The sequence below is a fragment of the Podarcis tiliguerta genome (genome assembly GCF_965153285.1).
Source record: "Podarcis tiliguerta genome assembly, chromosome: 6".
Taxonomy (NCBI): domain Eukaryota; kingdom Metazoa; phylum Chordata; class Lepidosauria; order Squamata; family Lacertidae; genus Podarcis; species Podarcis tiliguerta.
In genome coordinates this window covers 96696209-96713803 of record NC_139539.1, presented here as the reverse complement: position 1 = coordinate 96713803, position 17595 = coordinate 96696209, and the positions used below count along the sequence as shown (strand labels likewise).

Here is a 17595-nt window from a genome sequence, read left to right as displayed (position 1 = left end):
GCTGGTCAGACCTGCCTGGTTGAAATAATTATCTCTCGAAGTGCCAGGTTCAGAAATCCAGGTGATAAGTCAGCTAGTGCCTGAAATGGATATTCATCACTGTTTAGTGCTGTCGGCATACTTTGCCTGTCATGAAAGAAGGAACGTGTTGGGCAACAACAAATGGGATTAAATGGGTCATAGTGTTGTTGAAAGAGCATGACATATGCACACACCAGCTAAGACCAGGATGGAGAGGGTACTTCTGACCCCTCCCCATGAGATGCTCAGGGAGACTGGCATGCACAGCCCCCTACAATTCCCCTGGCATGGTTACGGGCAAACCTGAGCTACACTTGGTGGGTCGTGCGGTGGGGGGGGGGGGAGGCCAAGGGGCTCCCTCTCATAGGAACCACTTTCAGCTTGCTTTGCATGGCTTTCTTTCACAATCCTGGGCAGAAGCCCCTATTGAAAAGCCTCTCAAGCCTTGCAGGCATCCTGATATCCCTTCCTTTCATCTACGGTGAACCTCTTACGATATCGGTGCCCATTTCCATGACCCCACTGGCCCTTCTGCTATAGGAAGGAGGCCCCCTGCTTCACCAGTAAGCCTTGATGCCCCACCGTCATGTTCATCAAACAACATTCATAGGCAAATAATTCCTCCACACACACACAAAAAACACCATGCATTTCCCCAAGGTGGATTCTTCCTAAGGCTTTCCCACAGTGACTGAAACACAAATGTTCTCCTGTTGGCCAAGGCCCAACTGAGCCTCCAGGCTGCCAGGAACTGCACACAGATCAGCTGTGTAAGCATGAACACATGGAATGGAGTCAGCACTAAAAAGTGGATATGAGTGTTGTATTTAAGATTCTTTACTGTGTTTACCATTTGCTCAACTCTCCACTGCACTCCTGCTGCTGGTGTTTGAAGTTGTGCACACATGACATCAGCCACAATCCATCCGTATTCTGCAGCTTCCTGAGAGAAACCTACATTTGACTCATTTACCTTCACACCAGTGCAATTTCCTCATAGACACACTTTGCAAACAATTTTGACTAATACAATTCATTTTGTATGCTATTTTTAAAAATTTTAATATATGGCTTTTAATGTACACTTTCCCCTAATATATGCAATTTTGTTCCTCTTTTGGGTTGAAACCAATTTCAAAGGAAAGGTGCAGATCTGGTCAGGTATCATTTTGGGAATCGCAAAACAAGTTCAGGGAGATATGTGTGCCTGGATTATTGAAGGTGCAAGAGTGTGAACTTTATGGAAATAAGTATCTCTTTCTCCTCCTAGCCTAGCCCTAACATTCCTGAAACTGGGAAGCCAGCCATGGCAAAGAAGAGAGTTGCAATTATAGGAGGTGGCTCCAGTGGACTTTGTAGCATCAAATGCTGCTTAGATGAGGGTCTAGATCCTACATGCTTTGAGAGCAGTGAAGACATTGGGGGGCTCTGGAGGTTCAAGGTAAGCCAGATCATTTCATAAATGTTAATGTTTTTCTTGCTGAGGATTCTGTCAGTGGAGATTTGTAACAACAACTGCTAAAAACCTAGGAGCAGGAAAGGAGCAGAAACTGTGATGGGAAAATGGAAGCTTTGACCTGCTAAAAGAAGTTCTTGGTCACAGGAAGGAAAGATTGACCATGCTCAGCCTAACTGAATGCAGGGCCAGCAAGTTGGATGCCTGTCTAAGGAGGCAGCTCCTCCAATATCCAGTTTTTCTGGATCTGCCTTTGCTGCTGCTCCCAAGCTCAAACGAAGCACTAAATACTGGCAGGTTGTGTGTGACGTGATGTGTGGGCTGTTTCTTATTGTGCATCAGTAGATCACAAAGATAGAACACCTGAGTTTGCCACGCACCTTTTCTGCAGTTTGACTTGCACAATATAATTTTTGAGGATGAGCTAATTCATGGTATTCCAATTCATGGTTTCTCTGAAAGTAGTGCCTCATATATGTCTGTCTCTGCCCGTGCAGTACTTTTCAAACAGTTTTAACATGTGTATTGCAACTCTCCAGTGTTTTCTTCCACAAAGGAAATTGATCCTGTTAAGGCCTAGCCTAGATTTCCCAGTGATTGGAGAAGCAAGTGCCTCAAACAATATTATAATTGCCTTTGTTACTTGCCTTTCAAAGAAAACATCCCTAAGTGACATACAGTGGTACCTCTGGATGCGAACAGGATCCGTTCTGGAGCCCCGTTCGCATTCTGAAGCGAACGCAACCTGCGTCTGAGCGTGTTGCGATTCACTGCTTCTGTGAATGTGCGTGACGTCATTTTGAGCATCTGCGCATGCGCCGAAACCCAGAAGTAACGCATTCCGTTACTTCCGGGTCACCGCAGAGCACAACCCAAAAACCCTCAACCTGAAGCAACTTTAACCCGAGGTATGACTGTATACGAAATGAGCACAACCTCACCCTCTTAAAATTATGCTTCCTGCAGGAGAATCCTGAGGAGGGGCGGGCCAGCATCTATAGATCTGTCATCATCAACACCTCCAAGGAGATGATGTGCTTCAGCGACTTCCCCATCCCAGACGACTTCCCCAACTACATGCACAACTCCAAGATTATGGATTATTTCCGAATGTACGCCAAGCACTTTGATCTTCTGAAATATATCCGTTTCAGGGTAAGAAGAGTAGGACAGAGCAGCTGTGTTCTGGGATGTTTCTAGGTTTGGAAGAGCAAATTCTGGGCAGAAGAGCTCTTGACAATATACTATGCAATATACTATGAGTAGTTGGTCCAAGTGGCCTCTCTCATGTTCTCTCTTGCCATAAGCAGAGCATTCAGTTGACAGGGAGGACATTGAAGAAAAACAAAAATGATGCCAAAAACAAAAAGAGATTGGGGGTTAAATCCTGCTGTCTTGTCTACCCGATGCAGAATTATACTCTGTCCTCCTGCTCATCAGCTGACAGCACCAGCTGTGGTTTGGGGGAAGTGGCCTCAGGGTCACATTGGACCTCCTGGCAGCCTGAGATTGGCCTGTGGCTGCAGGTTCCCCATCCTTCTTTTAGGTGGAAGGAAGTTGAGAGTGTGTTTCTTCAGCTCTTTTCAGCCTTTCCTGATCAATCTGTGTTCACTTTTTCTTTTTGCTCTGTCACAGCAGAATTTTTTAAGGATGAAAAGCTTGCAATCTTTATTTGTGGGAGAGAAGGGGGACGCCAAAACTCTGTCTTCTTCCATCTCTAGCAACCACTGAAGATGGGGTGGAGCCAGTGGAGAGCAGAAGGCAGGAGACAACCTGTCTAGGAAGAAGGGTCACGAGGGTTTAGTGAAACAAGAGGCTATAGAAGGTGTGAGTGGATCCCTCATGCAGTTATTCACTCGCTTACATGCCTTCCTGTCAACCGTGCACCTCTGCCGACTCCAAGAGGACAGCATAAAAACTGCTTTGCTAAACAGTTGATAAACGGGACTAATTGATGCCAGCTTACACAGAGCTAAGCTAAAACACAGGACTCGTCTGTAACGTCGCAAAAATGGCATGGTTTTTTCACTTGCAATCATTTTGTTTGAACGAACCATACAAAGTTCTGACTGAGTGGATCAGCAAGATGTTTAGCAAACACATTCTTGCCAACTGCTGTGAGGTGTAACCTATCTCTTGCCAGAAGTCCTTACTCAAGAAAGCGGAGAAGAAGTCAAACCTTTCCTGACAACATCCCCTATGCAGCCAGTGGTTTACTTCCAGTATTTTCCTCCTTCCTGGGCCATGACTTTCATCAGGAAAGAGTGTTGAAAAAAACGTCCGTGCCCCATGGTCCTTGAGCTTCCAGTCCAGAGTCTCATAGTTCCTTGCTATACATCAAGGGCTGTGTCTGGCATTTGAATGCACGTGGATCAGAAGGGAGGGGTTGTGACCAGTGGGCTTTATAAGCCTTGGCAACTTCTCTGTCCTTGAATTGTTGCAGGACATACCTCTGCACACTGCTGCCTCTGTCCCCCTCAGTAAGGAGTCCCCTTCCACCAACCCAAGCCCCTTCCTCCTCTGGCGAGTGGCAGGAATCATTCCATACCCAGTGCCTTCCAAAACCACCTCAGAGTGTTCTAAGCTCTGCAACTTATGTTCTTGATCCTCTGGCCCAGTATCTGTGTCTGAGGTGAGCGCAAGGAATTAATTTTGCAGCTCCAGTGACACAGCATGGTTTCTGAGAGTACTGCTTCTGTGAGCCAAGTTCCTCCAGGAGTTTGTCTCCTGCAACTGGCGATCTTCCTCCTCTGTAGTTGTTCTTCCGGGACAGTCCACTCAGCTCTGCCAAGAAAGTCATCATCTTGCCCAGTAATTTGAAGGGTGACTTGGCTGGCCTCAAGTTGCTGTACCTTCTCTTCCAGCGAGGCAACCAGCTTGCACTTGCTGCAGGTGTAGTTTTGCACATTCTGAGGCAGAAAGACAAATATGGCACAGGCGTTGCAGGTCACTTCAGTAGCCCCCTCATCATCCATGTCTCTTAGTCCTACAGACACCGTGAGACGGCACTCTGGGCCTTCTCTTCCAAATGTCCTCGCCAACACTCCTGTTTATTTGCAAGCTCTCAGAAGCTGCTATCAGCCAAGTCTACCTGCTGCTGGCTGATAACCCCTCTGCCCACTCCCTCCCTCCCTTGCTCAGCCTGGCTTCCTCTTGGCAGTAGCATGCAGCCACACCCACAGCCAAGCCACCAAGCAGCTCAGACAAGCAACAAGCCTTAATCCCAAAGAGATAAGCTCACTCTTTTTAGTCTCCTCCACCAATTTCTCCCACTGTTGTTTTGTCAAATCTATTGTGCATGTGCTGCTGCTGCTGCGGCTGTTGGGGGTTCCCAAAAGGAAGAAAGATGCAATAGAAATGTTTGAATAAATAAGCAAAATACAGTGGTACCTCGGGTTACATACGCTTCAGAATTAAGTTCTTAACCCGAGGTACCACTGTACTTATTCTAGTATGCTGTAAAATTCATCTATTTCTTGGTACTGGAGGAATTGAAATTTACCCTTGAGATTCAACAAGGGTTGTGGGTGGTGCTTTTCTTCCAGAAAAAGAAAAGGTGTCAGTACTCACTACAAAGTTGTAATAGTCAGTGCCACACTTTTAACCAATGCTTTTCAGTGGGGGTGTGGGGGTGTTGGTACTGCGTACCCCTGAGTACCCCCAGAAAAGAATTTGCTCAACATGGAATAATCTAAGGTCTGGTCCCAATCAGTTTTATTTGGAAGCATTTATTTTCATTTCAAGTGTGTAGGTTTAAGACCGCAGCCCTTAGGTGTCTTCTGATATGTATTTTGTACCATATGCTGAGGTATACATTAATATCACAGAAATAAATCCTTCGTCATTCTCTTGCTGACTTTTTTCTTTCCAGACTAAGGTGTGCAGTGTAAAAAGGCGCCCAGATTTCTCTAGCACTGGCCAATGGGATGTTGTCACAGAGACGGGTGGAAAAGAAGAGTCATCCGTCTTTGATGCAATCCTGGTTTGCACTGGGCATCACACAAAGGCACATCTACCGCTGAACTCCTTCCCAGGTACGCTCTGTGGGTGCTAAGGGGAGCGACGGAGCCATTGCAGGCCGATGTTACAGGCAATCCTTGTTTTGCAAGGGGGTTACGGACCCCCGCGTGTGCCAGCTGAGCACACGTGAGACCACTCTGCTCCTGCCCCTTCTCATGATGTTTTTATGACATTTTGTGACTGCTTCAGGGTTTGCCACCCCTCAGTCGTTGCCTCTAGTATGGAAATGTGCACGCTCCCCTTGCCATGTCTCCCTTGCCTGAGCTTCCCACGGCTCATGCTGTTTTGGGCACTGGCCCTTACATAAAGGTGCTCAGCAGAGAAAACCACATGGCAGTGTCCGTCTTATCAAGGAACCAATCCTGTAACTGCATCTCTCTCTCTCTCTCTCTCTCTCTCTCTCTCTCTCTCTTAAAATAAGCTAAGTTCTTCCTTTATGTTTAACTTGCTACTCATTTCTATAGCCTTTTCCAGTGTGCAAAGTGTTGTGTATTTGTTATCCCACAGTTATTCTCACCACAACTCTGTGTAGTAAGTAGTGCTTAGACAGAGAACAGGTTGTTCATTTCAGCCAGTGAGTTTCAAAGTATCACAGTGGCACAGCTGTATCACACTGGTGCAGCAGTTCTTTCCGTAGTTCCATGGGAACATTGGAAGCTGACTTATAATGAGTCTGGCCATGGATCCATCCAGCTCTGTATCGTCAAAATGGACTGGCAGCAGTTCTGCAGTTCCATTGCCTTTTCCCAGCTGTGCCAGGAGGTGCTGAGGTTGAACTTGGGGCCTTTCGCATGAAAAGCGTCTTCTCTCACACTGGCCTTGAGTTGATCAGACTAGGGAGGGGGATAAGTGCTAAAATAAGCAACAAAGCATTAAAAACCAAAGAGCAAAAATCCAAAAAGATTACTTCACTAGCATAAAAGTTATTTTTTTCCTTCCTAGAACAGTCCAGAAAGTACATTTGCTTAAAAGTTTAGGCTCACAAAACTGAACTAGTTTTGCAAATGTGGTTTGGAAAAATATTGTGAGAGAATTCAGGGGGGGAGGGCAAGGAATAAAATTTGTCCAGATTGGTTGCCATATGTCCTCTTTTTCCAGGACATGTCCTCTTTTTTCATCATAGAGCTCCATAGTTCAAAGTAGAACTCAGCAAATGTGTCCTTGTTTTTGCTCTTCAAAATATGTCCAGTCCTTAGTGCAGTTAGTGTTGCAACTACAGAGTTTACCAGTTTCATACCAGCAGAAAACGACAGTGCCAGATCTCATGTACAAGACACATCCACACTACCTGAGCCTGAACAATTTTGCTCTTCACTTACAGGAATTGAAAAGTTCAAAGGTCGCTACTTTCACAGTCGTGATTACAAGAGCCCAGCTGAGTTTGCTGGGAAAAGAGTAATTGTGATTGGCATTGGGAACTCAGGCGGGGACCTTGCTGTGGAGATAAGCCGCTTGGCACAACAGGTCTGGCTACTATTATTTATTATTGTTTAAATGTGTATCTCACCCTCTACCCGTAGATCTCAGGACAGTTCTATATTGTGATGGTTTTGCCTGGTGTAGCAGCCCCAGAGTGTGTCAAAGATGTAGTAGCAGAAGGCCAGTGGAAGGGATTGGTTACGGAAATGGTCTGAGAGCAGCGAAAAAGAGCTAGACCAACAAATCAGAGGCAGGAGCTGAAGCAGGAGACTGGGATGAGGGAGACCAAGAGGCAGAGAGGAGTCAGTCGTGCGGCAACAAGCTCCCCTCCCACAACCAGGAGAGGCATGAAATGGAGGAGCAGTCTCCGATCGATTGCTTGGGGAAAGCCCTGGGCTGCAGGGAGGCAGGGGCTTTTTGTCTTGGTAACTTTTGCATGGGGACAAGACCTGCCGGGAATGAGTTGCTGTGTTTATTAGGCCTGACACTCCACCATGTCCCGGCGGATTGTGGTTTTGCTAACAAAGAGTTAGCTCCAGCTTGCACAGCACGATTGACTGCCGGCTCTTTTGTGACAGAAGATGGGCACTGAGGCAGGCCCCCATCTCTAGGGACCCCTGGGAGGTGCAGAAGGCAAGGAACAGCATCCCTGGAGAGAGAGAGCTCTAGCTGGTTGGAAGGAGAGGCTGTGGAAGGCGGGCAGATGATGTCTCAATTGTCACTCATGCTGCCAGGGGAAAGTGGGTAGTTGCAAAAAGGATGCCCAAAGGATAGGCTCTGGGAAGAGGGAGGAGGTGCTTGGATTCAAGCTCTTTTCACTTGCTGGCAAGGAGAGGATTTTTAGAGCAGGGGGGCTCCCAAACTGTGTGCCATGAGCTTCATTCAGGTGGTCCACAGCATGTCTGTGGATTTGTGGTTGAAGCCAGGAGACTCCACATACATTACGGGCAGCCCCCCGTTTACGCAGGGTTGACAACGTCCCAAGGTGCCGCACACATCAGTGAAATCATGTAAAATTGAAACCCACTGAAAAAGCCCGCAAGTCCCCCACCTGCCCCCTTTCCACCCTTTTAGTGATGTTTCAATGACATCTTTAAGACGTTTTCAGGTCACTTCCTGGTTTGGCGGCACAATAAGCATATATACTGTTGCACATGCACTGAACACACATAAACAGGGGCTGCCTGTACATTAAATACTCAAACTGAGTTTTAATTGTATTTCTTTGCCTTCTTTATTTCTTAGATTTGTTATATCTTAAAATTACTAAATAAAGGCATCTAGCACAATGCATTGTAATTGCTACAACACACAGAAAAATAACTAGTCCATCAAGGAAGGCCCTCAGCAATTTTCAACTGGTCCCTGGGATGGGGGGTGGGGATCTCGTGTCTGAGGCCCCTTCAGCTGGGGCCCAAAACTGATATCAGACAAAATTGGGGCAGTACTTGGCTTCAAGCAGTGTTCCTATGGCACCTCCCAAAGGAAGATATCATGTTCCCTGTAATGCCTGCTCTTTAATTCTGTGTATTGTCGCACTTTTAGTGATGAAGGCACTTTGCACATGTGTTGGCACTATTCTTAAATATTGCTGCACAAATTTCTGAAAATAACTTCCAGGGCTGATGATCACATACACAGAATCCCAAAATCGTGGAGTTGGAAGGGACCGCAAGGGTCGTCTAGTCCAACCTTGTGGCATTGAGATACCAGCACTGCTTCTATCATTTGCACATTCATTAATTAAATTCATAGAATCATAGAATCATAGAATCCTAGAGTTGGAAGGGCCATCGAGTCCAACCCCCTGCCAAGCAGGAAACACCATCAGAGCACCCCTGACATATGGTTGTCAAGCCTCTGCTTAAAGACCTCCAAAGAAGGAGACTCCACCACACTCCTTGGCAGCAAATTCCACTGTCGAACAGCTCTTACTGTCAGGAAGTTCTTCCTAATGTTTAGGTGGAATCTTCTTTCTTGTAGTTTGGATCCATTGCTCCGTGTCCGCTTCTCTGGAGCAGCAGAAAACAACCTTTCTCCCTCCTCTATGTGACATCCTTTTATATATTTGAACATGGCTATCATATCCCCCCTTAACCTCCTCTTCTCCAGGCTAAACATGCCCAGCTCCCTTAGCCGTTCCTCATAAGGCATCGTTTCCAGGCCTTTGACCATTTTGGTTGCCCTCCTCTGGACACGTTCCAGTTTGTCAGTGTCCTTCTTGAACTGTGGTGCCCAGAACTGGACACAGTACTCCAGGTGAGGTCTGACCAGAGCAGAATACAGTGGCACTATAACTTCCCTTGATCTAGATGCTATACTCCTATTGATGCAGCCCAGAATTGCATTGGCTTTTTTAGCTGCCGCGTCACACTGTTGACTCATGTCAAGTTTGTGGTCAACCAAGACTCCTAGATCCTTTTCACATGTACTGCTCTCAAGCCAGGTGTCACCCATCTTGTATTTGTGCCTCTCATTTTTTTTGCCCAAGTGCAATACTTTACATTTCTCCCTGTTAAAATTCATCTTGTTTGTTTTGGCCCAGTTCTCTAATCTGTCAAGGTCATTTTGAAGTGTGATCCTGTCCTCTGGGGTGTTAGCCACCCCTCCCAGTTTGGTGTCATCTGCAAATTTTATCAGGATGCCCTTGAGTCCATCATCCAAGTCGTTGATAAAGATGTTGAATAAGACTGGGCCCAAGACAGAACCCTGTGGCACCCCACTAGTCACTCTTCTCCAGGATGAAGAGGAACCATTGATGAGCACCCTTTGGGTCCGGTCAGTCAGCCAGTTACAAATCCATTGAGTGGTAGCAGAGTCAAGACCGCATTTTACCAGCTTCTTTACAAGAATATCATGGGGCACCTTGTCAAATGCCTTGCTGAAATCAAGGTAGACTACATCCACTGCGTTCCCTTCATCTACCAGGCTTGTAATTCTGTCAAAAAATGAGATCAGGTTCGTCTGACATGACTTATTTTTCAGAAATCCATGCTGACTATTGGTGATCACAGCATTCCTTTCTAGGTGCTCACAGACTGTTCGCTTAATGATCTGCTCCAGAATCTTCCCTGGTATTGATGTCAGACTGACTGGGCGGTAATTATTTGGGTCCTCTCTTTTCCCCTTTTTGAAAATAGGGACAACATTTGCCCTCCTCCAGTCTGCTGGGACTTCGCCTGTTCTCCAGGAATTCTCAAAGAATTCATACTGTTTTGTCTTTAGATATGGTTTTCTCCAAGTTAAGCCATATATCTGTGACTTCCTTTTACGTGCAAATGCTAATTAATTTTGTTACCCATTGTTATTTTCTGACTCAGATCCCCAGACAGATCCTCTGAATAAGTAATAAGTTGTTTAGCTTCAACTTCTTAATTTATTTAATTTTTAAGCTAGCAATTCAGGGGGTTGGACTAGATGACCCTCAGGGTCCCTTCCAACTCGTTTCTACGATTCTAATTTTTTGCTTTCTTTCTCAAAATTGCAATGAAGCCTTTTTAAAAGAGCTTTTAAGTTATCACCCAGATTTTAAATTTGTTTGTCGTTTCTTCCATAGATTACACATTTGATGAAGATTTTAGTGTATTTAATTTGTAGCCATTATTTTTTTGTTCATTAAAAATGCGTTTTACCCTGTTTTCTATATGACAGCCTAAAACATCCATTGCATAGGCAGTTAGTTAATGTGGGTTAATTGTGCATTCAGAATTTTGCAAAGTAGTTCATTACTGAATAAACATCCGACAGCCAAACAGATACTGTCAATTTAAATGTGGTTTCAAGAAACTTGATAACTTATTCACGGTATCTGTCTGGCTTTCGGATGCTTACTCAGTAACAAATATATTAAACTACTTTGCAACATTCTGGATACACAATAACTCATAGACTTGAATGCATAATATTGTATAGTTACTCATCTCCTTGGCTCCAATGAAAGTAGGGGCGTCCTCAGGAAAAGCGGGACATTCTGGCATCAAATCAGAAACTAGGATGGCTCTGTAAATCCAGGACTGTCCCTCTGCTCTCTGCGTCCAGATATTTTCCTCTATCTCACAGGTGATGTCCAACTAAAATGTTCTGCAGTTTTGGGGAACGTTGCAGGTGGAAGAAGGAACTTCATGAAGAACAGATCACATGGACATCTTAGTTAAATCATTGTCTTCCCATACCCAGGTCTTTCTCAGCACTCGCCGAGGTGCGTGGATACTGAATCGTGTTGGGGAAGGAGGCTATCCAGCAGATGTGGTACTTTCTACTCGGTTTAACATGTTACGGAAGAAGTGCGCAACCATGTCCATGCTGAATCACTGGTTGGAGAGTCGTTTAAATGCAAGATTCAACCATTCTCATTATGGCCTGAAACCTAAACACAGGTATGGCTCAGCAGTATGCTAATTAGTCAATGTATGGCTATGTAATGGATTCCGCTTGACTTCCAAGGTGCGACTGTACAGTGCTGCATTTTCCAGAAAATGTCAGGTGTCAAAGAAATAAAGAACTATCTGACGTTTAGAAGACATCTGAAGGCAGCCCTGTTTAGGGAAGTTTTCAATGACTGATGTTTGAATGTATTTTTAATCTCTTGTTGGAAGCTGCCCAGAGCAGCTGGGGAAACCCAGCCAGATGGGCGGTGTATAAATATTATTATTATTAATAATAATAATAATAGCCACCACCACAGAGGACAATTTAAGGATAATAGACATAACAGCTAAAAATAATGCACTACAATATGTGGCTGCTCCTAGACTGGCTCCCTCTTTGTTGTCCTTCTGCTGGCATGTGACCACCTTGTTCCATCAGACTTTGGGAACTGACTGCTTTCAATGAAAGGGCTGCTGCTGTGCTGCTCTTATTGGAATAACTTATTTTTAAGAGATATATTTATATATGTATTTATATAGTTTATAGAATTGCATCCTTGACCATTAGCCATGCTGTCTGAAGCTGTGGGATCCAACATCACCTGAGGTTCCCCATCCCTGGTTTAGATTATGCCCCTTGCTTCATATGTTAATTAGGCACCAGGCAAAAACATTCCTCCTCTTCCAGGCTAATTAAACAAACGGTGGCCTTTTAAAATGTAGAGGGCAGTATTGGCTTTTTTTGTTATTATGCTATATATTTTTGTGCTATATATTTTTTGTATATTTTAAATTGTAAATGACCCTATGATTTTCATGAAGGGTGGTATAGGAATAATAATAATAATAATAATAATAATAATAATAATAATAATACCATTTTAGTATTTTAATTTGTTGTTGATCTTTAGTCTGTGCACTGCTTACATATTTTGAAAATATTATACAGTTTAGAAATGCTTTTTAAATAATAATAATAATAATAATAATAATAATAATATTAAATAGCTGTTTTGAGAATTCACCTAGCCAACACTGTCAGTAGAAGCCCTTCCCCTTTGCTTGCACAACGGCTTTCCCCGCTCCGACCGCCATGTGCCCCTGCAATTGGCTTGAGGTTGGGAGAAGTCCCAGAGCAGCATGTGGCAGGGAGCAAGCCTCTCTCTGACAAGCTGAAATGCTTCTGCCGATGGAACGACTGGAAGACCATGACACTGACTTCCACCCTGTGTGTTTTTGTATCTTTCAGGGTTTTCAGCCAACATCCAACTGTCAACGATGAGCTTCCAAACTGCATCATTTCAGGGAAGGTGCTGGTGAAACCAAACATCTGTGAATTTACTGAAACTGCTGTTGTCTTTGAAGATGGCTCTAAGGAAGACGATATCGATTTTGTTGTCTTTGCCACAGGATACAGTTTCTCTTTTCCCTTCCTGGGAAACTCTGTGAGAGTCATTGAGAACCAGACCGCCCTGTATAAATTTGTCTTCCCCCCACACTTGGAGCAGCCTACTCTAGCAATCATTGGCCTTGTGCAACCCCTGGGTGCCATCATGCCCATTTCAGAGCTGCAGGCTCGCTGGGCAGTCCGTGTGTTTAAGGGTAAGAGCTTTCAAACTGCTCCATTTCATGCTGCTGGTGATCTCAAGAATCCTGTGTTTGAAGGAATGAGCTATACTGGCAAATTTGGAAAGTCTGGACATGGCAGGTGTTAATTTCATGGCACCAGGTCTATTTACGGTCACTCGACCTTGCTGAATGATGAGGAGTATCTCTTCATGGGAGCTGACCATGGAGCGTCCTTTATTTGAGCTTCCCTCCGTGACATTTCGGGGGACAGATTTGAGGGCACTGCTATGGGGTGCTGCCTGGCCCAGAGAGGCTCCTAGGGGGCAGAGGTTTGGAGAGAGGGGTGGCGGAGCTTGCTGCCACCTTAACTTTATGCAATAACTGAGAGTTTTTTTATTTCTTTTATGTCCTTAAAATGAAGGGGCTCCAACAGCTCATTTAAAAATAAGAAAGCAAAGCAGCCCTCCTGCCTCCTTGAAGCAATGTGTCAACAATCTCTTTAAGAGGTTTTCCAGAAAGCTTTCGGAAAAGGGAAGTCTTCCTTCCCCCTGCATGGTAATACAGTAATGGGTGCGGGTGTGTGATATTTGACACTTTTTCTTTCTGATGAGTGAAAGGAAAAATACTCATTCTCTCCCACCTGCTTTATTACCAGGATGTTAAGTGGGGCTGGAAGGGGAGAGAGAAATTGGGGTGGGAAGGTCACATTTTCTTGGGGACCCTGAAACCTAGCAGCATTCCAACTCCCCTTATCTATCTGAAAGCTCAGAAATATCAGCTTTAGTTATGCACACAGGGAATCTAGGCTGATATTTCTCAAATGAAAAGAGAATTCCTGCTGACTAGGATGGAGCAATTCTGGTTTGTTGCAAGAGACCCCAGGACTTTCCAGAAAGGGCCTCTTGCCTCCCTTGATTACATTTTCAAGCTGCCTTGATCCAGGTCCTCAAAACGTCGCCTCTTCCCTTTTGCCTCTTTTCTAGGACTTGCTAAGATACCATCAATAAGTGGGATGATGTCGGATATCACGAGGACGTCAGCAGCAATGGCTAAACGGTAAATGACAGGCTTAGCTTGAATGGTTACCAGGTAGGCTAGTCTTGTAGTGTTGCCACTTCCTACAACTGCACTTACTCCTGAGGTGCCTCAAGGTGGGAGTTCACTCTTGAATTGGAGCTACTCATGCATGCATGTTTTTGGGTGGGTGGTTGTGGGTTTGTTTGTTTTTTGGGTTGTTGTTTTTTTTTTTTTTTTGCATTATCTGCATGATATTGTTGTCATAAAAATGTCAGCCTGTAGTTTTTATTCATTTAATCGAGCCTACCCATTCTGTGGAAGATCCAGTAAGTAAAACGAGCCCAGTATACAACCCTGGTCACTGCTGGTGTGGGGGCTTGCTAGTATATTCTTATGGTGGGGCTGGGGCTGGGGGACTGGCTTGGTGGTGGTTTTGTGGCTAGCTTTCATCTCCCTACTTCCATTTGCTTTTCATCTGAGCGTTTTGTTTCCGGTGGCCCAAACAATATTGTGTTTATTTCCATGGATTGCTGCTTGCATAAGGCTTCTTTGAATTTGAACTCAGTGCAGAGGAGATTCTAACTGCAGTACATACCAAAATAATAACAGAGATATTTAGACTGCTTTGCTGCCCTTGTGGACAAGACCTCAGTATTAATTAAAAATGAAATTCATGAAGTGGGCCTGCCCTGGCCCAGCACATTTGGCCTATTGTGAAATATGATAACTAAGGGCTCGTAGCTACGTACGACGCATGCGTGTGACGCTGCACATGCACTGTGCAGCAAACTTAGCGGTTTGCTGCCGGCACCGGGATCCTCTTCTTGTGGCTGCAGCCACGAACGGAGGATCCTCCAAAGGCCCCTGCGGTGGCTGCTCGTGCCGCCACCAGCCCCCGCAATGTGACTTCTTGTCACCCTCGCAGACATGGAACCCAGGGCGTACTGGCCCTCCCCCCGTTGCGACGCCACTGGGTGTAGTGACCCATGACAAGGACTCCAGTTTCTGCTCTGAAACATTGCTATCATAGTCATCTGTTTATTTGTAGGCCACAAAACTGTGTCCAAAGTATCTTACGACATATGAACAATAATAAATATAATTAAAAATACATATTAAGAGCAATTGAAAACAATCATCCTATCAATAAAGGCAGAACATAAATGCATGTCCTACTAGGTAACAATACAAATAAGCTAACCTATTTTAACAGCTTAAAACTAAGTAGGAGAACAATACTCAACATAAAAAACGGCAGTATATACCCTTGGAGAGGGGGAATCATTATTTCTGCAGAAGCTCGCTACAATTAACTGGCATGCATTGGATGGTAGAGCCTTGTAGCAACCTTCCTTCCCAGCTCTCACCTGGGCCTCCTATGCTCAGAGCTCATGTCATTCTCAAGGTGAAGACCTTCCCACCTCCTACTCATGCTCTTGTACCTGCCTCCAAGGTAATTAACTGCAATGCTCTCTACAAAGGCCTTCCTTTGAAGAGCATCTCAAAGCTAGTGCAGACCATGGCTGCTTGCTCACTATATGGGGCAGCAAGAAACAACAACCACGCTATCCTTAATCTTGGGGCACTGCAGTGGCTGCCTGTGAGCTACTGGGCCCAATTCAAGGTGGGACTACTAGGATGCAAAGCCCTAAATCACTTGGGAGCCAAGCAGCTTCCATCCTGAAGTTGGTGATTTGGGGGAAAGGCCCTACGCCTGGTCTTGCCCAGGAGCACCTGAGGTGAAAGAGGAACGTGCCACTCCCTGCCCCCTAACCACTTCTGCTGGGATGCAGATTAGGACAGTCTCAGAAGCAGCATGCTGGCTATCAAACTCCCTCATCCAAGTTTGGGGCGGATAGTTTTATCACTTTTTTATACTGTTGGTTTTAACTGCTGCTTGTTATATTGTTTTGAATCGGTTTATGTAATTTTATTGTTGTGAGGCACCCTGGGCTCCCCATGGGGAGGAAGGGTGGGTTATAAATGTGACTGATTGAATGAATAGCAAAGTAAACTATATTTGTCTCTTCCCCCTTCCAGGTATGTGAAGAGCCAACGCCACACCATCCAAGTGGACTATATTGAGTACATGGATGAATTGGCTTGTCTGGTGGGGGTCAAGCCCAGTGTATGGCCTCTGTTTCTTTCTGACCCCAAACTGGCCTGGGAGCTTTTGTTTGGGCCATGCACACCCTATCAGTACCGCCTCGAAGGACCAGGGAAATGGGATGGAGCCAGGAAAGCCATCTTGACGCAACACAACCGGATCCTGAAGCCTTTGAGAACAAGGCCTGTTGACAATTCAAGCAGCAACACCTTCATGCCCCTGTGGATCAAGCTGGTTGGCCTTGTGGCTCTCTTGGCTGCAATTTTTGCTTATTTTTAAATGCTGAAGAACAACATTATTTAATAGAAAGAGGAATTGGCTGAAACTGATCATAAATCCCTCAAAACAAATAAATCCTGAGGATCTGATAGCTTCACTAATGAAATTTATAAATGTTTCAAAGATACTTCAATCCCTATTTTGCACAGACCTTTCAATGGAATTTTAGACGGTAACCTCCCCCCCCCCCCCGACACCTGCAAACTCTCCTGGATTGCAGTTATTCCCAAATCTTTTAAAAACATTTTTAAGGAACCCTATTGTCCAATTGCTCTTCTTAATCACAAGTATAAAACCTAATTTCACAAAACATTTTAATACTATAAATTAGTTCATGTGGACCAATCAGGTTTTGTGCCAAACATACAATTATATGTATATTAAATGTTATTCAAATTTGTCAGTCAATTCAATTATACCTTACCTTTTTATCCCTCAATATTTTTAAAGTGTGGGTTGTAATTTTGTTAATTTTGTAAAAAAATAAATTGATTGCAACCCTAAATAAGATTTATAGCCCTTCAGAAGCAGAATCAATGCTACACAGAATCATAGAGCTGGAAGGAAGGGACCTCAAAGACGATCTTGTTTAACATCCTGCTGATGCAGGAAAATGCATAACTACATTTTCCTTTGAACTTTATAATTCAGGGCATGAAAAAAGATTGCTAAAAGACAACCTAGAGTCAGTATGTAACTTGGAAATCTTCTGGCAATTGAACTTCATTCTGAATTAGGGTGGCTGTAAACAGCCAGATGAAAAAGTCAGGCAGTGCAGAGTAAATTAATCCGAATCCTACTGCGCCTTCCACCAGGTACGAGCGGAAGCAGGATTAAAGCCAACAGTGTTATATCCAGAGGACTATGTTTTCCTTCCACATAGTAAATGATCTGGTCAAGCTCTGTGTAGATCAGCTCAGAGTGCCCTCCAAAGATACGTGGGTGGCCAGCAGCAATCCATTGCTGTGGAAATTTAGTTTTGATCCCACAGCTCCTTTAGTAGCCAATATGCAGTCTAGCCAAGGAAACATCCAAGAGCACCTGCAGGAATTACTTGCAGGACTGGGCCCACATCAAAACCCAGTTCAGTCTAGAGAAATACTTGCCTGTGGTTACTTCCCCCTTCTTTTGTAGGGAATTTCTAGGTTTCAGGCAATGAAAGCCAACTTTCTGGATGAGCGTTAGAAGTAAAGTCCTAGATTGGCAGAAAACCCTGTCCAGATTTATCTGGCAGGGAAAAAGAGCAAGAATTAAATTTAAAATCCTCACTGACCGTAGAGAGAGAGGAGGGTTTGCTGTCCCAAACCTGAAATTATATTACGAGGCGTCGAGCCTGTGTT

At 44.6% G+C, this 17595-nt stretch overlaps 1 protein-coding gene across 8 annotated transcripts in view; it reads left to right on the top strand.

Annotated features, from left to right (window-relative positions):
- LOC310680160 (flavin-containing monooxygenase 5-like) overlaps window positions 1–16726 on the top strand; it is a 38953-nt gene extending 22227 nt beyond the window's left edge. For all 8 annotated transcript variants that reach the window (XM_083446493.1, XM_083446491.1, XM_083446492.1 and 5 more), the window contains 8 exons: window positions 1292–1462; window positions 2444–2632; window positions 5349–5511; window positions 6819–6961; window positions 11093–11292; window positions 12533–12885; window positions 13836–13908; window positions 15910–16726. In XM_083446493.1, coding sequence (XP_083302619.1) covers window positions 1292–1462; window positions 2444–2632; window positions 5349–5511; window positions 6819–6961; window positions 11093–11292; window positions 12533–12885; window positions 13836–13908; window positions 15910–16255 — 1638 coding nt within the window. In that variant the 3' untranslated portion in view covers window positions 16256–16726. The remainder of the gene's footprint in view (window positions 1–1291; window positions 1463–2443; window positions 2633–5348; window positions 5512–6818; window positions 6962–11092; window positions 11293–12532; window positions 12886–13835; window positions 13909–15909) is intronic.
- Window positions 16727–17595: the final 869 nt, after the last annotated feature.